At 41.4% G+C, this 22500-nt stretch overlaps 1 protein-coding gene and 1 long non-coding RNA gene across 2 annotated transcripts in view; one reads left to right on the top strand and one right to left on the bottom strand.

The window, feature by feature from the left end:
• Positions 1 to 22500, bottom strand: part of LOC137992846 (uncharacterized) — a 42437-nt gene that overhangs the window by 16155 nt on the left and 3782 nt on the right. The gene's annotated exons all lie outside the window — the stretch shown is intronic.
• LOC137987351 (uncharacterized) lies at positions 9477 to 17083 on the top strand. Its single transcript, XM_068833708.1, has 2 exons — positions 9477 to 10315; positions 10712 to 17083. The coding sequence occupies exon 2, from the start codon at positions 11120 to 11122 to the stop codon at positions 17081 to 17083; it is 5964 nt and encodes a 1987-aa protein (XP_068689809.1). The 5' UTR covers positions 9477 to 10315; positions 10712 to 11119.

Below are 22500 nucleotides of genomic sequence, written 5' to 3'. Positions count from 1 at the left end.
CGACCAGCCAGGGATACTGAACTTTTTCGCAAAGTGTCATAGCATGTTCAAAAGAGATTTAAAAGAGACCAGTTTCATCTATTTACTTTCGAGACCTCGCTTTAATAGTGAAATTATTTGAGGAGGGTATTGCCGGTGTCCTGTCACGCTGTAAACCGGTGTAAAGGTTGTTCTGGTTTAGCGGTTTGAAGTAAGCATTGTTAACTCATGTTTGGTGACCTTTCTCAAGAAGGAACAAGATACATTTTGCAAGTAAAACGTTGGGGATTAGAAAAAATAAATACTGCCTGTAACGACGAATTCAGTTGGTCTGTTCAACAAAATTAACACTGTACACAGGAAGAGTAAATTCTGTAAATTTAATTAGTATTCCAGACTTTGTGGCACTAACTGTTCGCACAATGGCAATTTTATTCTTATACAACAAAAAGTTCATTGAGGATATAGTGAAAGTTGAAAACAAGACAGAAACTAAAACTAATATAGTTTAAAAAGTATTTATTACAGCTTTTTAAAACTATTTGTAAAATAATTTTTACAGGACCTCTAGGCAAACTGAAGCATTACCTGTTGGCACAAATGATGTTTCTAAAAATATAGAGGTCAATGACAAATCATCAGCTTCAAACCCCTTGTCAAAACGTCCCCCAAGCAACAACTGTCCATCCGAAATCCCTCAAGAGGAAATCCTATAATCACTGTCCAGGTTGGATAAGCAGAAGGGGCAAATTCATACGTATTATACAGGCAAGGAAAAGGACTGCCATTCTCTTTCAGATCCTTCAGGTGGTGCGTTTAAGTTTAACAAAGCTTCTACGGCCTCGGGAAGTCGAATTCACAAATTTCAGCATGGATGGTTGTTCCAAAGATCTGAAAACCATGATGTCTATGAGCCTTCTACTGGCATTTGGTGGCTGGCCTTCCAAGAAAATGTTGGGATGTGGAACACCAACCATGTGTTAGAATGATAACTCAAGCCATTCAGCTGCATTTCTGCAATTGAAAAGGAGCATCTCAAGCCAATTTCCCTCTCCAGAAAGAGCATGAATCAAAGAAGCAATGTGAAAATGAAGTTTTGAACAAAGTCTTTATGTCCATCTACTGGTTGGCAAAAGAAGAGATTTTTAACACAAAACTTTTGTCCCTTTTAAACTTGATGGAACGGGCAGGTTTACAAAACCTCGAACATTTTACATATACTGGGGAAGGTACACTGCAAGAGATGTTTCTCATTCTAGGGCAAGTTGTGAAGGACAGAGTAACTGAAAGAGTGAATAAGTCCAACCTTTTTTGCCTGTCTTGTTGATGAAGTGACAGACGTTTCTGTTCTTCAACAGTTTGTCACATTTGTTAAGTATGTCCATGAGGGGAAAAGCAGGACTGAGTTTTTGCACACAGAACATCTGTCTGAGGCTACAGGTAAAGCACTTGCAAAATCCCTTGAAGGTATCCTGGAAAAATGTTCTCTTGACATTTCGAAGATGAAGTCTTGTGTTTCTGATGGGGCCAATGCAATGCTTAGGGCACATAAGTGTAGATCAGAATCGATCCAGTATAACTGAACTAGAAGCAAGGGTACAGGAACTCGAAGATCAACTGGAGGTAGAAATGATTCATGCTGATCACAGCACTCTACTGTTGAAGAATATGCTTGTGCAGTTCTGTCATACTGGATGCGAGAGTGAGCAAGAGGATGGGACAGATGAGAGTGACGATGACAGTTAAATCAGTAAACAAATCACAGTAAATAGTAACAAACTGAAAGAAAGTGAAGAACACAGTAAATCACTGCTGTTGTGGGGAAGAGTTAGATCAATTTCGTTGTTCAGATTCATTCATTAACAAATATTTGGGCTATCTTATACTCTTTCTCATTTAGATATAATAGCAGTTACTGGGTCAGTGTGGCCTTGAGAATTAGTTTTTGTAAGTGGGTGCCCCTATTTGGAGAGGAATGGTTACCTAATAATTATTTTTGTATAAAATGAATGCCATTAACTCAGAAAGCAAAGCATTGTTATTACAGGTTAATATTTCATTGAATATTGCAGTGTAATTTTTAGTTTGATAAGAGATAATTTCAACAGTAACGTTCCGGTGTTCAAAGCTACTGAACAAATTACAAAATGTACTCAAAGTTGTTTGGAGAAAATGAGAAAATATGCCCGCAAAATGAAGGAAAAAGCATTTCTGAGCATCTTAAATCAAAATTTTCCCGGGGTAGCATGCCCCGGACCCCACTAGCAGTGTTACGCCTGTAACTACCACAGCAACCGCTGTACAAAATTCTACTGAGAACCCTGAGTAGGGCTCTTACTGTCATCATGAAGAGTTTGTTTCAGCATTATCTACGCTTATTTGGAAAACACCAGCAGTGTAGAAATGAGGGGCAGAGCAAGAAAGACAGTGAATGTGTTAAGCAATTTTAGAAATCTCCCATTCAATCACTTAATGCTTGATTCTTTGGCAGTATTTAAGGCTCTAAGCTTGCTCTTCCAGAGAGATAACATTGTTGTATCTGCTGCAAAGGATGGTCTGATGGAGTGGGAGATGGTCACATTTACAAAGGTGTAACTCTTAAGCGAATGCCAAATGACTTGAATGCTTCTACCAGGGACCAACAGAGGATGATCAACACAATCATCTAGTTCTTGGGGTTCTTGGGGGTGTAGGGATGGCGCAGTAATGAGAGCACTCGCCTCCCACCAATGTGGCCCAGGTTCGATTCTTCGACTCAGCGTCATATGTGGGTTGAGTTTGTTGGTTCTCTACTCTGCACCGAGAGGTTTTCTCCAGGTACTCCGGTTTCCCCTCTCCTCAAAAACCAACATTTGAACATTTGACCTGTTGTGTTAATTGTTAATTTCACTTTACAGTGTCCTCAATTAGTGCTCCAGCGCTAAATCTACGAGACACTTAAATAAAGTTCCTTTCCTTTCCTTTTCAATTCCAGATTTCAAAGCCTGGATTCAGCTCCAGTTCGTGCAGCTGGGAGTATTGTTGATCCCAGGGTTTCGACAGAATCTGTAGAAGACCTAGCAGCATGTGGGGAGGCAGAAGTGGATTGCTTGGTTCAGTAGCTGTCGAGTGGAATGCTCTGAAGGCTTGTGTCACTGTAAACAGATTTAGGCATTTAGATCCTCTCATTTTATGGCAGAGAATGTTCACTGAATTTTAATCAAGTTTTCAACTTGATTCCAACAGACGCAAAACTACAACTTTTTAAAGCAGCCATTCTACCATATCTAACCTACTGCCATCTTATATGGCATTTTTGCAGATCTAGTGATTGCCGCAGATTGGAGAGGGTACAACAAAGAGGTCTAAAGCCTGTTTACAAAGACAAACACTCCACCTATGAACGTTTGCTGCAGAAAGCTAAGTTACCTACGTTACTAAATAGCCGTCTACAAGTCATATGCATTTTGATGTACAAAGTCAAACACAACCTAAGTTCTTTGAATATTTGTAACATCTTTCAGGAGCAACACTCTTCCAATAATTTAAGACAGTCCAACTTTTCAGTTCCCTGAGGTATAACACAGTAACTTATGGCAAACATTCATTGCGCTATTTAGGACCCACATTATGGAGCAAACTGACAACTACAGACAGATCAGTTACTTTGTTAGCCAGTTTCAAAAACCGTGTACGTAAGCGTGACCTTAGCTCTCTGTTAGATGATGGCTGCAGGGGCTGTGCTCATTGTAATTCTTAATTGACTTCTTCAATTCTTATTTCATGGTTTTTATATACATGTATATATGACTTACTTTTAGAATTTAGTGGATAGTATTTCTTTGTAAATAATGTTAATGTTATCTATTATTTTTGTCCCCACATTACTATGGGATATCTCCCAAACTAGAAGGTTTCTACTACTTTCTACTCTACCACTGCCTGTAAGGATCAATTTCCCAACATCCTGATGCTTGTGGAAATAATACTCATCCTGCCACTTGCAACAGCAACTGTGGAGCAAGGATTTTCAGCAATGAAAAAAGTGAAGAATAATTGAGATACTGTCTCGAGACAGACATTCTCAACATGCTGCTAAGGATAACAATCAATGGTTGTTCATTTTATGTATTTCATCCCCAGAGAGCTATTCAACAGTGGTGGACTTCAGGACAAAGAGCATGTACACCAGACTTTCGGAGGAATACTTAGAGAATGTGCTGTAGACGTACTGTTCTTGACTACCTAAATCATGCCGATCTCTTCAAGGCAAACGAGAGGGAAATAAAGTGCTTAATTGTCAATGTTTTTGAAGGTCACCATGCAATTTCAACTACTCTTTAACTTGTTCTAGTCATTATTAACCAAATGTTCAATATTTGAGATATTGTAAGTTGTGAACTTGGATAGCAAACTTAATAATTTGGTTAGTAAAAAAGATGTCCACTAATCCATAGAGTTAGTGATCCAAAAATTAAATTTGAGCCCTGCTTTCTCCCTTCTGGCATAAAAAAGGGAATTCTGCAGGCGTTGAAGCATGTAACCATCAATGGATCAACCACAAGCAAATGTCATCTTCTTACACTGGATGTAAGAGGTGTTCAAGTAGTGGTTGGCAAAGCCTAGATGACATTGGGCAAAGATCCCAGAGATAAGCAGCCCAAACAGACCCCAAAGCAGGACATTTATCTGTGCAAACTGATACATGTACACTTATTGCGAGAGCATGGAACATCGTAACCTGTTGAATCTTCCTCTTATTGCCAAAAACATCAGAATATCACAGTACGAAACTCACAGTAACAAAGGGACAGCCTCAAGTTCAGATTGCTCCCCATTGTGTGCAGACAGTTGAAACTCTACCTTTTGTTCCATAAAGGGGACCAACAATTTCAAGAGAAAATTTTAAAATTGACTTGGTCTTACTGCAATAAAGTAAAACTTGCACTTCCTTTATACGTAGTTGTGGTATTTAGAAAGCTCAGATTGTAGTTATATATAGTAATAGTAATCAAAATACAAGTTTAACATGTTCCAAGATGGAGAAATACTGAGCGTCACAATGTACCATCACTTAGGTTAAATTCTTTGAGAAGAGATCAATCAAATTGAAACAAACAAACAAACAAACATAACAATGTGCTGAAACTTCAGTTGCATCACGGTGATCCCCCTTTTTATTTATCACCTCCTCAACATTATACAACAGTGTGCAAAGTAAGTCTATGACAAGTTCTAAATGTATTTCTAAGGAATCACCTGAACAGTTTCTATCAGAATGGAAAGATAAAGTACACGTACAGTGTATGACATATATATGTCATCATATCATCAGTGAAAACAACCAATTTTATCTCACAACCATCGACCTTAACACCTTTTATTGGGTTATTACTCTGTACATTGCCAGTACTGCTTTTTGACAAACGCAGCAAAGGACATTCCACAACAGGAAAACAGTATTGATTGTGGTGTGTTTTTGTGCATGTTTGCCAGGTGTCCAAGCAGATCAACAATGTAAGCTTGTAAAGTGCATTTGAATATGCTAATAGAAACTGTGCTATATAAATTCACTACCATTACCAGTAAGGTGTCACATGATTTTAGAGTTACATCAGCAAGAGCTGCAGAGCTTCATAGAGCCTTCTGTCCAGAAAAACGCATATTATGCTGTTGGGTACCAGAAGGCATACTACTTTGGCCGAGCCCTGGGAAGTCCTGATGGTCCTTTCATTGATTTCAAGTTCCTGCACTGTGCACTTTCTAGTGGAGCAAAAGTGTTAGACTGGCCAAGACATGATGACATTAACAGAGTCCACAGTTCAAATGTGTTTTATGGACCTGTTGCTATTGTTGGTGTTGGCCCTTTTACCTTACCACAACTGAGCAAAGTTGAACAAGTGTACCAGTGGTTAAAGAAAAGCAGAAAGAAAAGCTACCTAATTGTTTCAAGTGACACTATTTGGCTGACTGTTTTGTAAAGTTAATTGTTGTGTAAAAACTTTAAGTTACTGCGAATTGTTGACTGTTGATGCTTCCACCCAGTAATTGGTGTAAAATAAAAAGCAAGAGGTTATCAATGCCTAGGTCTCACTTGTACATGTAGCAGCCTTAAAACGGGTAGAAATTAGAATATAAGGACCACCTTTTAAGTCTGATGTGAAAAGATATGCGCGCACCGGTGGCTCAGTTGGTTGAGCACCGGGCTGTCACGCGGGAGGTCGTGAGTTCAACTCCGGCCGGACCAACACTCAGGGTCTTTAAATAACTGCGGAGAAAGTGCTGCCTTTGTGATTACATCTGCAAATGGTTAGACTCTCTAGTCTTCTCGGATAAGGACCCTTGTTCATTAACTCTGTGGGACGTTAAAGATCCCACACACTATTCGAAAAGAGTAGCGGACAGTGTTCCCGGTGTTGTGGTCTGACCTTTCCAGCATGTGGTCGGCTTGACAGGATTAGCTTGAAGGGCTTCTGTGTGAATGAGACCACAATTGTGTATAACAGCCAGAAGCCAGGCTACTTAGTCAAGTGCTGGAGCTTTACTCACTCAAATACTCAAATTTGGTGGAATTCATTCAACCATTCACATTTTATAATATGTTCTATGTTTCAGACCACTAATATTAGTTTGTACAACATTTAGACAAAAATAGCAAATGTTTAATGCTCGGAAAGTTGAATGCTCAAGTTGTTATCGTTACTATATAATTTTATTAGGTGTATCTTGGTTATCAATTGTTAACTAATGGTAAAGGTAAAATGTAAGGTCATTTCATGATATTTTAAGCTAACAGTCACTCTCAGGGAATGCTATATCATAGTTCTGCAGCTAGAGTGAAGGGTGTCCCCTTTTACTTTAGGTTTGACTACGTTATTTTTGCATGATTAGCATGACCCACAGAAATGACCCACAGAAAAGTTTTGTTCAAGTTACTTTTGTTGTGTTAGGTGTGTATGGTCGGTTGAGGCAGACCAGCGGACAAAGAAAACCCATCATAAAATTTAAGGGAAAACTAGACCCTCTGTGAGGGTACACTGGGTTGCCTGTGGTACGGGCACCGTTCCAGACAATTTTTTTCAAGTTGGGCGATCATTAAGAAGTCATACCAGACGAGGGCCTTTGGCTCACAGGTCCTCACACGTTCGTACGACGAAACAGACCTGTCCTTGCGTAATATGTAGCTCTAACAGTGCACGATATTGTTTTGGTATTGTCTATCATTGTAGTGCCATGGTAGAAGTCTTGGGTAAATAGTCTGAGAAGACATGTGGTTACTAGCAAAGTACTGAACCCAGAAAGATTGAAGAAAATAAATGGGAAGTGAGAAACACCGGCTTCTGGGCTGACATGTTGATAAACTTCTTTTGACCACAAGTTTAAGCGTGCCCTCTGAGCATCTGACAGCTTTGTAATACCGAAGTTTTACTGAAGTTAAGCCCTATTGGGCGGGGTTAGTGTTTGGATGGGAGACCAAAATAATATACCCCTCATAAAACAGAAGCATCGGACCGAAAATACTATTAACGCTAACAAATGCGAACTCAGCAAGGTACAGATTTTGTTAGCTTGCTTTATGCAAAAACAAATATTGATGCAAAAGTAAATAAATATTGATACAAAGTTTTTAGAAAGAGCAGAAGGAAGTTTCCAGGACGATCGCTCGAGAATAACATATTTACGACATGAAAACAACATTTATTTTGAACCGTGAATATAGAATATAAAAAGTTACGATCAGCGACAAACATTTTGGGGGATTTTTGCAACGTTCAATTTTGTTATTGTACGTTTTGGCTGCACAAATAAATCTCAAAATCGAAAGTGACATCGCCTGAATTCAGCGGGCACCGTGATGAAGTTACCGCGGCATGTTTACTCGCCAAACAGTGAAGTATCTGTGTCAAATGATTGCAAGATACCGGGTTTTTGTAAGTTTCTTTTTCTGTCAAGTGTTATAAAGTTTGACAATGAAATGAGCGAAGTCAAAACAAAGATCACAATCGCCCAAGTCTTGTTTATGCAAAGTCAAAATTTACTCTCCAAGACGCGTACGACGTTATTTATCACCAGGTAATTCCATCATTTTGGAAATAACAGCTACTTTATTATTCAACTGCGTCACAATTCTTCACTGATTTTGGGGCTCATTTTGTTGAAACTCAAGCACGCTTCCAACAGGCCTGTGAACCCTTTCAGCTTACAGAGCAATACTAAAAAACTTCTCCCATATCACATTTCAACCTCAATACACAACATGATATTATAATTCACAAAGGCAGAAAATACCACAGAATCCTTTTCCAGTGAAAAATTTATTGAAACAAACAACATATTTGCTCTTAGAGGCGAAAACCTCTTCCTATTTCATTGCGTGCGTGAAGACAAGAAACTCAATCGTGTCAAATTACCATGTACTTCAGGTAAATACAGCTCACTTTGATTTCGTCTCGACGGGCGATAGATTGTTGTCGAAGTGCAGTACTCGTCGCTTTTGAGATTCCTGCCTAGTTTATCCAACTGACTTTCCATTATTGAGCTCCATAAGGGTATATTTTGTTTAAGGATCCACTAAAACGCCCTTCGCGTTACATGACTTTCGACGCCATTGCAGGCTACTGTGTCCACCAGAGAAATCTACGCAGTTCCACTACCCTCTCGATCCTAAGAAAAAACGCGCAGAAGGCTCTATGCAAAAAGACACCACTTACCAGGGGAGTGACAGGCAAGACTTTTACCGACACGGAAAAAAATTAAACTAGACCCTCCATGAGGGTACACTGGGTTGCCTGTGGTACGTGCAGCGTTCCACGCATTTTTTTTCAAGTTGGGGGGGGGGGGGGGGTCACTCAGAAGTCATACCAGAAGTCATACCACTCGATGTATAAAATCTTTCTTTCCTTACAAGGACCGTATTAATCGTTCACAACAATCCAGAGTTATTTACAGAGCAAATTGTTGGGATTGTAATGGTTTTTACAACGGTAAAACTAAACGGCGGCTTCACGATAGAAAAACCGAACATTTTAAGGCCCTAGCTAAAAATGACAATACTTCAGCCATTGCTGACCACGTCAAGGCCACTGGACATAACATCAAGTGGGATCATTTTGATATTTTAGCGAAGGGCAAAACTGACTATCATTGTAAATTAAAAGAGACCTTCTTTATTCAAGAACTTGACCCAGCTTTCAACGTCAACGTCGGAAGTGAAATGCTGATGCTTTATTAATCTTTTCTGTTTTTATTAATATTATAATTATTATTATTATATATTTTACTGTTAAGTATTTGCTTAATCTAGGTTCCAGTCCCCTCATCCGCTTTTTTATATATAAACAGCTGTTTTAAATTTCAACGGTTACTTTTGAAAATGTATGTAGAGCACATACGAAACGTCAAGTCATAGTTAAAATGAACAAGTTCAATATGTTTATCACTGCTGTTTGTGACTTATTTTTGATCATACCAGAAGTCATACCAGCAAAGTCCCTATGGCTCACAGGTTCTCACACGTTCGTACGACGAAACAGATCCTTTTCTGAGGTTAAAAACCTGGCTACCGGCCTATTAATTAATCATTTGTCAGAAAGAAGAAATTCCTGTCCTCTTTAAAAAAAATTGACACGCATTGCTTACGTGTGGTAGTGAAGTAACACAGCGATTTATTCCATAATGTCAACTGAGCTGTGTGTTGTCTTCCAGGAGATTCAAGTTGTCCTTGCGTAATCTGTAGCTCTAACAGTGCACGATATTGTTTTGGTATTGTCTATCATTGTAGTGCCATGGTAGGAGTCTTCGGTAAATAGCCTGAGAAGACATGTGGTTACTAGCAAAGTACTGAGCCCAGAAAGATTGAAGAAAATAAATGGGAAGTGAAAAACATTGTCTTCTGGGATGACATGTTGACAGTTGTCTTTGCGTAATATGTAGGTCTAACATTACACGATATTGTTTTGGTATTGTCTATCATTGTAGCGCCATGGTAGAAGTCTTAGATAAATAGCCCCTTGAGAAGGCATGTGGTGTTGGTTTGAAACACGATGTTTTCGGTTTAGTAATTTCCGCGGGCTTTTGTTTCGGTAATGTTATCGTATTATTATCATTTTCTAGCTATGCGTTGTTATTTTTTAATCTACTGCGGTGAACCAGCCCTAGACTGTAATTTCCGTTAGGGAAATAGCCCAAACCGCTAAGTTTCGTACACGTGCTCTCTTGGTTACATATTTGGTAGGGTTTTCCCAGTTAGTTAGTTCTAGTGTAGACTTCACTGCGTCAACATCTACTCGGCATTGGGCCATAGATTTCTCTCTACACTCGTGGTTATCAAGTCAAGTTAGTGCGTGTGCAAATCAAAGTGAGTAATCTATTTATTGGTTTCTTAGGATAGTTTTTAGTTTTCATCGTTATTCGTTTCAGTATAGTTAAGTCCTTTTACTAGCTATAAATAGCCTTTATATCGCACTAAGTCGGTCAGTCGCCTTTATGTTCGACACTTCGTTACAGTTTTCTTTCCTCGCTAGCTAGGTTCATCTTATATCGTAATTACGTCCAAGATTAGTATCGTATAGCGTTATCCCTTTATAGTTTTGTGCTAGTTCACAGCGGATTATTGCGTTTCAAGCCAGAATAGAAGTAGTACATGCTACAGAATTTACCGCATTTAACTAGTTTCGTCGTTTATATCGTTTTATCCTCTTTGCTATAAAATATATTAGTTAAGTTAGCTTCTATTTTCATTATTGTATTTCAGTTCGAACCGGCATACGACATACGGTATACTACCTTACGGCATAATCAAGAATAAGTTCAAACACGTGGTTCGATTCACACGTAGTTATATGGAACTTTGATCTCAGTATCAATAAACTCTGTTTGTATCGTTGTCAAGAATTCTTGCTGAGTTCGATTTTATGCTGCGCACTTTTCTACCAATGTTATTCGTTTGGATCTTTGGCATTCAATATTCTGTCCATGTGAATTGACATTTAGTTCGAATTTGATTTGCCGTGAAGGAATTCGAAGAATTCGCTGACAAATCTTCACGCCAATCACTCCGAAGCACATTTGCGACAAGTTCTGGCATCTGTCAGCCAACTCAACCCAAGGTTGTCGTTTTGTTGTCTACCGCAATTAATCGGATTTATCGAGGATCTTAACAATGGCTTCCGCTAATCCGCTATCATCGATCGATCAATTAAAGGCCGCCCGCAGATTGGCAGAAACTAACGTGACGGAAACGGTCAATAAACTGAATGAGTTACTCGCTGCACGTGAGTCCACCGACATTGTTCAACAGGTCCAAATGGAGTTGGACGAAGTATTGGAACAATTCAAAATTGCTCACGAGGCTTACCACAACCAAATTAAATCTCAACCGGAAAGAGAAGAATCTGAAAATTATTACGCCTCGCTCCTGGAATTAGCTTCTGAGCTCGAGAGAGAGATTGCGTCATGGTTAATGGCACCTGACGCCCAAAGGTTGTTGACAGGTCAAAGAACCCAAATCCGCCCCGATGATTCGATAAGTAACGCCGGGTCACGCGCGTCCCTCCGTACGCGTTCTGCCGTCAGTTCAACAAGGAGTTCAGCCAGCGCAAAGGCAAAATCAGCGGCGCGAAAGGCAGCGCTCGAAGCAAGAGCCGCAAATCTTTCAAGCTTGCATGAGTTGCAGTTTGAGGAGCTAAAACTTCGACAAAGGAAAGCCAAAATAGAACTTCAAGCCGAAATAGCGGAAGCCGAGGCCGAGAGAAAAGTGTATGAAGAAATCGAAGCGGAAGCGGATGATACTAGAAAATCAATTATTCGCGGCGCACGTAACACCCACCAGCCAGATCAGTCAATTAGGCCTCCGACACAGGTCACGAATGCGTCTACGCCGCGAGAAGGAGTTCCTAAAGATTCTCATAAGCCTAGTGAAACCCCGATTAATTCGCATTCCGTTGAGCCTTACAATGAAGGATATCCAGACCCGCCACGTTTACCAACCAGCCTCCAAAATGGTAGCTTCCATGAGGAATCCTTTCATCGCCTCTTGGAAAGTCAAGAACAGCAAAATCGCGCTATGCAGCAGCTCGTACAGCAGCAACAACTAGGCGTGATGTCCCTTACGTTACCCCAACCGGATATGCAGGTCTTCAGTGGAGATCCGATCGAATATTGCGATTTCGTGCGTTCCTTCGAGAATCTCGTCGAAAGAAAAACTCCAAGTCCCAGCTCCCGTCTGTACTATCTGGTACAGTACACGTCTGGACCTGTGAAAGAACTGATGAAGAGCTGTCTATCAATGCGAGAAGAGGAAGGATACCTCGAAGCCAAACGATTGCTCCGAAATCGCTATGGCCAAAACTACAAAATAGCCGCGGCGCACGTGCAGAGACTTATCGGAGGTCCAGTCATCAAAGCCGAGGATGGCCAAGCGCTCCAGCAGTTCTCAATCCAATTAACAAGCTGTGTTAATACCCTCAGACAAATCGGGTACCTCAACAAGCTGGATAACCCAGATAACCTGAAAAAGATCATCGACAGACTTCCGTACGGCATTCGTTTGAAATGGCGCGATACCGTTGACCGCATTGTCGAGAAAGAAGAAAGGGATGTGACTGTTAAGGACATTATGGAGTTCGTGACAGCAAGAGCCAGAGCCGCCACCCATCCAGTATTCGGCAAGATCTTCAACGAGAACAAGGTGCGGCCTCCGAGTGGCAAACCCCAGAGGAAACCGCCAAAGTCGGGTGGTTTCTCGACCCATGGGGAAGTGACACTTTCAAAGGCACCTATTGAGAAGCCTAAGCCCAAGTGTCTGCTCTGCCCTTCAAATCACTGGCTTTCACGCTGCGACAAGTTCCGAAAGCAGTCGCTTGATGAGAGGAAGAGGTTTATAGACCAAAAGAAACTCTGCAGTAACTGCCTTCATCCTGGCCATTTCGTTAGGGACTGCCCAAAGGAGAGTTTCTGTAGAGTTCAAGGATGCAGTGGAAAGCATTCTACCTTCCTCCATCCAAAAGACAGCACGAACGCCTCCACGACATTAACTGTAGCAGATAGTCCAAACGGGGACCAGGGCGAAACTGCTGAGCCAACGCCTGCCACTCCCAGTCCAGCTAGCAATGGCTACGTCCGGAACACTTATTCAACTTCAAGTTCTTCCGTCACTGGGCTCGCAATCGTCCCAGTCCGGGTTAAAGCCAAGGGCAAAGATAAGATGGTTCAGACGTACGCGTTCCTCGATTCTGGGTCAAACACGTCCTTTTGCACCGAAGGCCTTCTGAGAAAGCTCAACCTCGAGGGAGCCAAGACAACGCTCTCGCTTACAACGTTGGAGGGCGAAAATGACCCAATCGAATGCTCCCTGGTCAGTCTGGAAGCCTTCCATCTAAGTGATAGCCTTGCGGTTCAGCTCCCGAAGGTCTACTCTAGACCAAGTCTGCCAATCCCTTCAGAGGCCATCGCCAAACAAGAGGATATTGACCGCTGGCCGTATCTAAAGGGAATCGATGTCGCACACATAGACGCCGAGATCGGTCTGTTAATCGGTAGTGACGTACCAGAAGCCTTTCAACCCAGAGAAATCCGACAAAGCGAGGATGGTGGTCCCTTCGCTACCCGAACAGTCTTAGGCTGGGTGTTCAATGGTCCATTGGGAAGACCGACAACCACCCAAGTGTCTACTGTGAACTTTCTACAAGCAAACAAAACCCTTGAAGAACGGTTTAAGGAGTTTTGCAATCAAGAATTCAACGACTCCCTGTACGAAACAAAAACGTCAATGTCGCTTAACGACCGCAAAGCTTTACATACCATGGAGGAAACGGTGAAGTTAGTCAACGGCCATTATGAAATGGCCCTACCATGGAAGTCTTTCCCACCACGCCTTCCAAACAACAGACCTTTAGCAGAACGTCGACTTAATCACCTGAAGAAGCGCCTGCTAAAGGAACCAATGGTCTATCAAAAGTACAAGACGTTCATGGACGACCTTCTGTCCAAAGACTACGCCAGGAAAGTAACAAGCCAGGAACTGGGACCTTTAAAAACCCACTGGTACCTCCCACATCACCCAGTGTTTAATCCCCAAAAGCCAGGAAAAATCAGGGTGGTGTTCGACTGCTCAGCAAAATGCCATGGGACCTCCTTAAACGACCAGCTGCTACAGGGGCCGGACCTAACCAATTCGCTCGTTGGTGTCCTCTCGAGATTCAGAGAAGAACGCATCGCCTTAATGTCGGACATCGAGGCGATGTTCCACCAAGTTAGAGTTCGCCCGAGCGATTGTGACGCCCTAAGGTTCCTGTGGTGGCCCGACGGTAACCTGGACAGCGAACCCGAAGAATATGAAATGAGAGTCCACTTGTTTGGAGGAACATCATCTCCCAGCTGCGCGAACTTCGCACTCAAGAAAACAGCCCAAGACAACGAGGCTGACTTCAACCCTGAAACCATTCAGACCGTTGAACGAAACTTCTATGTTGATGACTGCTTAAAGTCAGTTCCCACTGAAGACGCAGCTGTAACCATCGCAGACCAGTTGCGAGAGCTCCTTACAAGAGGCGGATTCAAGCTTACCAAATGGTTGTCGAACTCGAAAGGAGTACTCGAGTCCTTGCCGGAGTCTGAAAGAGCTGCACAAGTTAAAGGGTTAGATTTCGACAAGCTGCCAGTTGAAAGAGCGTTAGGAGTGCAATGGAACGTGTCATCCGACACGTTTGGTTTCAGCATCGTAGTTAAAGACAGACCTGCCACCAGGAGAGGCATACTATCCATCGTCAGCTCAGTGTACGACCCCCTGGGATTCGTCGCTCCATTCATTCTGAAAGCGAAACTTATCCTGCAAGACCTATGCCGTAATCAGTACGGCTGGGATGACAAGATTCCAGACGAATTCATTCATCGCTGGGAGGCATGGCTGCGGGAGCTACCCAAGCTAGAGCAGCTCACAGTTGACCGCTGTTTCAAGTCTCCAGAACTCGGTGGGATCGCCTCATGCCAGCTGCACCACTTTTCTGATGCATCAAAACAGGGATACGGAGCAGCTACCTACTTCAGAATCATGGATGCAGGTGGAAACGTCAAATGCTCGTTCGTTATGGGAAAGGCCAGACTTGCGCCAATCAAACCAGTTACAGTTCCCCGAATGGAGTTATCAGCAGCCGTCGTTGCAACAAGACTAGAGAAAATGTCTCGAGGGGAATTAAGTCTACCAATCAATCAATCATTCTTCTGGACAGACAGCACCTGTGTCCTGCGTTACCTGGAAAATCAGGACAAGCGATTTCAAACTTTCGTCGCCAATCGGGTCGCGACGATACACGACGCGTCTTCTCCATCTCAGTGGAGATACGTCAACACCCAACTCAATCCAGCCGACGATGCTTCAAGAGGCGTGTCAGCAGACTCTCTTCAACGCTGGCTGCATGGTCCAGAATTCCTTAGTCAGCCCAGCGACACATGGCCAAAAAGACCTGCTGATATGAACACTACCATTCTCGATGACGACCCAGAAGTCAAGAAAGACTCAGTTACGTATTTGAGTCAAGTTACTGCTCGAGATCACACCTCAGAAATATTCGAACGGTTCTCATCTTGGGTCCATCTCAAGAAATTCGTAGCATGGATGCTGCGCTTCAAGTCAAACTTCTCTTGTTTGAGCAAGAAACGAAAGGCAGGAGAGCCGGTCAGCATTCAGTCAACCAGCACTGCCACGCCCATCACCATAGCAGAACTGAACAACGCCGAATTTGAAATCATCAAGTACGTTCAGAGCCAATGCTTCAAGGAAGAGCAAGATATTCTCAAACGAGTAAAACCACAGGGAACCCCGACAAGAAAGAACGGGCTAAAGAAATCCAGCAACATATTCAACCTTGACCCGATCCTGATGCGAGGTCTCATCCGAGTTGGTGGTCGTCTTCAGCGAGCGCCAATCAACACCGATGCAATGCATCCAGTGGTCCTTCCAAAGAAGCATCACGTGGTCAAGCTCATTATTCAGTACTACCATCTCATTTCTGGGCATTCGGGCCTAGAATACACACTGTCGCTCACAAGAGAGAGATACTGGATAATAAACGGAAGATCTACCGTGCGAAACGTTCTCAACGACTGCTTCAGCTGCCGTAAACGTCAGGCACCACTGGCCCAACAAAAAATGGCAAACCTACCCGAGGACAGAGTAACTCCCTCGAAACCGCCATTCACCTATACAGGGGTTGACTGCTTTGGACCGTTCGAAGTCCGACGCGGAAGGACTAAGGTCAAGCGTTATGGCGTGATATTCACGTGTCTCACACTCCGCGCAGTCCATATAGAGGTGGCATCATCACTGGACACAGAGTCTTTTATCAATGCTCTGCGCAGATTTATCGCAAGAAGAGGTCAACCAGAAGAGATGCGCTCAGACAACGGCGGAAACTTCGTGAAGGGAGAACGCGAACTACGAGAGGCAGTCAACGATTGGAACCACTCACAAATTCACGAATTTCTCCTCCAACGGAATGTCAAGTGGACGTTCAACCCACCTGCTGGCTCCCACCACGGCGGAGTATGGGAGCGATGTATACGAACGGTTCGCAAGGTCATGAAAGCGCTTATGAAAGAGCAAGTGCTGGACGACGAGGGCCTCAACACCCTGCTGTGTGAAGTGGAGGCTATAATCAACAGACGACCGATCACGAAGCTGTCAGACGACCCACGTGACCTAGAACCACTGACACCAAACCACCTGCTACTGCTGAGGACAGGTCCTGTAGTCCCACCCGGGAACTTCACGAAACATGATAACTACTACACTCGCAGATGGCGTCAAGTACAGTACTTGGCAGACATATTCTGGAAACGATGGGTTCGTGAATACCTCCCGTCGCTGCAGCAGAGACAGAAATGGACCAAACAGCAGAGAAACTTTGCAGAGGACGATCTTGTTCTGATATTGGATGAAAACAAGCCCCGCAACTCCTGGCCACTCGGTCGGATCCTGGAGGTACATGCCAGTCGTAACGATGGACTTGTACGTTCCGTCAAGGTGAAGACCAGTACATCCGAGCTTGTTCGACCCATCGACAAGATTGTGCTACTGGAGGCAGCTGCTGTATCAAGCAACAGTGACCAAGAACATTATGAACACTGATAATCTATCCTTATTGGTGGATTATGGAACTCTGTTAGACAATGTAATGTAATCAATCAATTAATTAATTACTAGTAGGTATAGTTTAGTTTACCTCGTGTTTCAAACCCTGCTTTCTTTCTTCTTGTAAAGGCTATCTGCAGTACCGCCTTTAAGGGGCCGGAATGTTGGTTTGAAACACGATGTTTTCGGTTTAGTAATTTCCGCGGGCTTTTGTTTCGGTAATGTTATCGTATTATTATCATTTTCTAGCTATGCGTTGTTATTTTTTAATCTACTGCGGTGAACCAGCCCTAGACTGTAATTTCCGTTAGGGAAATAGCCCAAACCGCTAAGTTTCGTACACGTGCTCTCTTGGTTACATATTTGGTAGGGTTTTCCCAGTTAGTTAGTTCTAGTGTAGACTTCACTGCGTCAACATCTACTCGGCATTGGGCCATAGATTTCTCTCTACACTCGTGGTTATCAAGTCAAGTTAGTGCGTGTGCAAATCAAAGTGAGTAATCTATTTATTGGTTTCTTAGGATAGTTTTTAGTTTTCATCGTTATTCGTTTCAGTATAGTTAAGTCCTTTTACTAGCTATAAATAGCCTTTATATCGCACTAAGTCGGTCAGTCGCCTTTATGTTCGACACTTCGTTACAGTTTTCTTTCCTCGCTAGCTAGGTTCATCTTATATCGTAATTACGTCCAAGATTAGTATCGTATAGCGTTATCCCTTTATAGTTTTGTGCTAGTTCACAGCGGATTATTGCGTTTCAAGCCAGAATAGAAGTAGTACATGCTACAGAATTTACCGCATTTAACTAGTTTCGTCGTTTATATCGTTTTATCCTCTTTGCTATAAAATATATTAGTTAAGTTAGCTTCTATTTTCATTATTGTATTTCAGTTCGAACCAGCATACGACATACGGTATACTACCTTACGGCATAATCAAGAATAAGTTCAAACACGTGGTTCGATTCACACGTAGTTATATGGAACTTTGATCTCAGTATCAATAAACTCTGTTTGTATCGTTGTCAAGAATTCTTGCTGAGTTCGATTTTATGCTGCGCACTTTTCTACCAATGTTATTCGTTTGGATCTTTGGCATTCAATATTCTGTCCATGTGAATTGACATGTGGTTACTAGCAAAGTACTGAACCCAGAGAGACTGAAGAAAATAAAAGGGAATCGAGAAACATTGGCTTCTGGGCTGACATGTTGATCATGCAACTTCTTTCCACCACAAGTGTAAGCGTGCACTGACAGCATCTGACAGCTTTGTAAACAAAAGTTGAAAGCTGAGCGACCTAAGAAATATACCACTCAGTAACAGAAGCATAGGACCGAAAATTCTATTTTAATGCTATCAAATGCGAACCAAGCAAGATACAGATTTTGTTAGCTTGCTTTATGCAAAACAGATATTGAAGTAAAAGTAAATAAATATGGATACACAATTTTTAAGAAGAGCAGAAGGAAGTTTCAGGAAGGTCGATCGAGCATAAAATATTTTGCCTTCGGTAACAAAATCTACGACATGAAAACAACATTAATTTTGAACCACGAATATAAAAAGTTACCATCAGCGGAAAACAGTTTGGGAGATTTTAGTTGTTTTGTTGTAATTGTACAAGTTTGGCTGCACCGAGTAAATCGCACATCGAATTCAGCGGGCGCAGTGATCAAGTTACCGCGGCATGTTTACTCGCGAAACAGTGAAGCATCTGTATCAAATGATGCCAAGCTACCGGATTTTTGTTTTTGTTAGTTTTCTTTTTCTTTCGATTGTTATAAATTTTGACAAGAAATGTGCAAATTCAACAGAAAGATCACAATCGCCCAACTCTCAGAGGTTGACCATTGTTTCTGGAAAATCAAAAATTTACTCTCCAAGACAAGGTTATTTATCACCAGGTAATTCCATCGTTTTGGTAATAGCAGCTACTTTATTATTCATCAGCGTCACAATCTTTTGCCGATTTTGGGGGTCATTTTGTTGAAACTCAAGCACGCTTCCAACAGACCTGTTTATTTTCGTGACTTACGCGTGACCACAAAAATTCTCCCCGTATCACATTTCAGCACATGTATGCAAATTTGCTAAGCTCGAAAATTACACAACATGATAAATTTACAAAAGCTGGAAATTTCACTGAAATATTTTCCACCGAAACATTTCTTGAAACAAGCAACATATTTGCTATAAGAGGCAAGAAACCCTTCCTATTTCAGTTGCGTGCGTGCAAGCGAAACACACAATCACAAAGCATACGCAATTAAATAAATTTCTGACAGTTCACATTCAACCCTTTTCGAAAGAACCTTGACCGTAAATAATAAAGCACAAAAGAGACAACAAGCTTTCATTCAAGTAATTTTTCACTGCCACATTTCCATTTTTTTTTAACCTTTGCAGAGTTGAGTACAAAATGAATGTTACTTGCCAGACAAACAGGCAAACTTTAAATAGATGCGGCTTCAGTAAACACTGTGAGACACACAACAGAGATCACAGATCTACTTGTGGTGTTCGATTCCTTCTCTGTCTTTGTTGAACCCGAAAGTTACCAGAGAAATTTCCATTTGGTTTCAGTGTTGTACGTAACACCACCTTGGCGAAATATTAGAGGTACAGCATATTTTGATTTCGGCTCGACGGGCGAAAGATTCACGCTGTCGAAGTCCATTGCTCGTCGCTTTTTTAAGATTCCAGATCTTTATGTTTCACCGCCTGTCTTGACGTTCCATTCCTGAGCTCCATGTGGGTATATTTTCTTTAAAGATGTACTAAAAAGCCATTTGCGTTACAATGACTTTCGACGCCATTACAGGTTAATTGTGCAGAGCAAACTACGCATTACCCCAGCCCCCTCAAACCTAACAAAATACGCACAGAAGACTTTATGCACAAAGACACCACTTAGCAGGGGAGTGACAGGCAAGACTTTTCCCGACACGGAAAAAAATAACAAAAAAACCGACGAAATGAAACCGGGATTCCGACTGGGTTTGGCAACCCAGTAAAAACGACGAAATCAACGCAGACCTCGACTGGTTTGCCATAGGCAACCCAGTAATAAATTGGACATTTTGGGAAAATAAATTTATTACATTCTTTCATTACCCAGTACAAAGAAAACCAGTTTTCAAGCTTGCCCAGTTGGTACCAGGATGACTGCCATTAATAAAATTAATACAAAAAAACAGGTGGATGTTAGATGTACATTGTACATGCATGTTTATATGTAAACCCAGGCAAGTGACAGCTAAAACCTGCTAGCCCCAGGCAAATGGAAACTCTTTCTTTGTATGATGTGAAAAAAAGAACATTTGCATATGTGTGCACTCAACTGAAAACACTTTCGAGCCTTCTTAAGTTGAAAGAAAAGCATAGCAAAACTATTGTTCATCACACCACTTGATATACATGCATTTAGGTCGAAAAGGGTCTTGATGCAACCTAAGAATGTGGAATTGTAGAAGACACTCTTCAGGCAGATACTCATTTGACACAATACCAGATAAAACAACCTGCAAATCTATGTCAGATTTTTGAAAAGCAAATATTTCCTCTCATAGTGCAGATTTCAAAACACAATACATGTATTTACCACATATTTATAAATAATATGGAAGAATGATACCACTACACAAACAAAATGGGAACCCTTACTAGCACTGCCTTTTGGCAGCAAGTAAGGCAAAGGCAAACACCTTGCTGTCCAACAGTACAATTTCATGTCCCTCAAAATGTAGAGTTATTGGCCTCTTCTGGCAACCCAATAGCATCCCTGTATCACTAGACATTAAGCACTACTGAAATCACTTGTTGTTGCTCAGTTTTGTGTCTGAGAAGTACTAAGCTTGTGAATGTGGGGGGATGGGGGAGGTGTAGAGTGTATGTGTGCATGCATTTCAACATTCCATTCAAATGTTGGCAGTTCCACAGGGAAATAACTACATGTACTCTTCTCTGCAAGACGAACTATTAATAAAGAATTGAAATAGGCCACTTCAGAAAACACTATAATACTCTTTGTTTGTCCCCCAAGTTTTGTATAAGCATTGTTTTTGTTTTCTCTTGGGACCATTGTAAGTCCCAAAAGAAACTGGAAACAATGCTTATGCAAAATTTGGGGGTACAAACAAGAGTATTATGGTATTTTCCGAAGCAGCCTATAGCCACAGGTGATGGTGACGCCTGACACGGTTCATTGCGTGCATGTGAACACTTTGTGAAAAAAAAAATTTATTGGGACATTTCATTACCAGATTTGCATACAATACGCTAATCATTGAACCCAACTCACATAGTAGTATATTCCTTGGTGACCAATACAAGCCACAATTGATCTTAAGTTTCTTTGGACAAAATATTCACTTGCACACATGCATTTTTCCGCACAGTGAATCACAGACAGAAAATCACTGGAGCATGGAAAAAATGTGACATGTTTTGCAAGGCACAGTGTTTACTTTAAGCAAATTGGAACAAAAACGTTGTTTAAGATGGGCTGAATTTTTTTCATATAGCATTTTTTTTTTCATATAGATTATACAATGATTTTGTCAACTAAATTCACCTTACGTATGAAATTTTCTCCTTTTACACAGAAACCCATAAGGGTTGAAATGTGTAACGCACGTTTACAGCTTCTGAATATTCAGTGCGAACAGATTGGTTGAATGTTTCAGTGCTAAGTACCATATTTGGAAACTCCTCGCTCTTGTTGTTCCAAATATGGTACTTAGCAAACTGAATATTCAGAAGCTTGTTTCCCAGCACACAAGGGGCCGTTGCACGTTTCAACCCTTATGGGTAAAAGTCAATAGAATTTTCATGGAAGTGATCATGACTTGACCAGGGAAGGATACACTGTACATCTTTGTAATTTGAGCAACATAAAAATTGGCGTCTGGATGGTTTTCACAGTGACATCATCAAATTACAAAATGAAAATCTGAATTTTTATCTACATGAGGGTTGAGGATGAGCAAAAATTAAATTTTGGCAAAGTGAACTCCAGGTGTTTTGGTTGATTACCAGCCACCATGTTGGTGGACCAGGCGCATCGTGTAAAGCGCTTCAGCAAATTAATAACTCAGAAACTATACATGTACATGTACCGCACAGACCTGAGAATTGGAGAGGTTTATATATTTTGCCCTAACAACATTTCAAGTTGTTGGCTTCTTTTATTTAATGGTTTCGAATATTTTTTTGTTGCGTTGCAATGAAAACGATCTAAACATGCATGCACTGTCCAATGCTTTTTTGACATTGTTGCTTTCGTTGTGCCATTCTATTCTTATGTTGCTGCTTTCTTTTTTTGTCATTCTACATGTAGTTAAACAAAAACACATTTGTACAAAACCTGAAATGTTTTAGCTTTTCCTTGTGCATACCCAATAACATTAACTTTTT

The sequence above is a fragment of the Montipora foliosa genome, chromosome 2, assembly GCF_036669935.1.
Source record: "Montipora foliosa isolate CH-2021 chromosome 2, ASM3666993v2, whole genome shotgun sequence".
Classification (NCBI taxonomy): Eukaryota; Metazoa; Cnidaria; class Anthozoa; order Scleractinia; family Acroporidae; genus Montipora; species Montipora foliosa.
This window is presented reverse-complemented; position numbering and strand designations above follow the sequence as displayed.

What these genes read in the sequence shown, in the direction of transcription:
- LOC137987351 (XM_068833708.1), top strand. Translation starts at nt 11,120, where the DNA reads ATGGCTTCCGCTAATCCGCTATCATCGATCGATCAATTAAAGGCCGCC.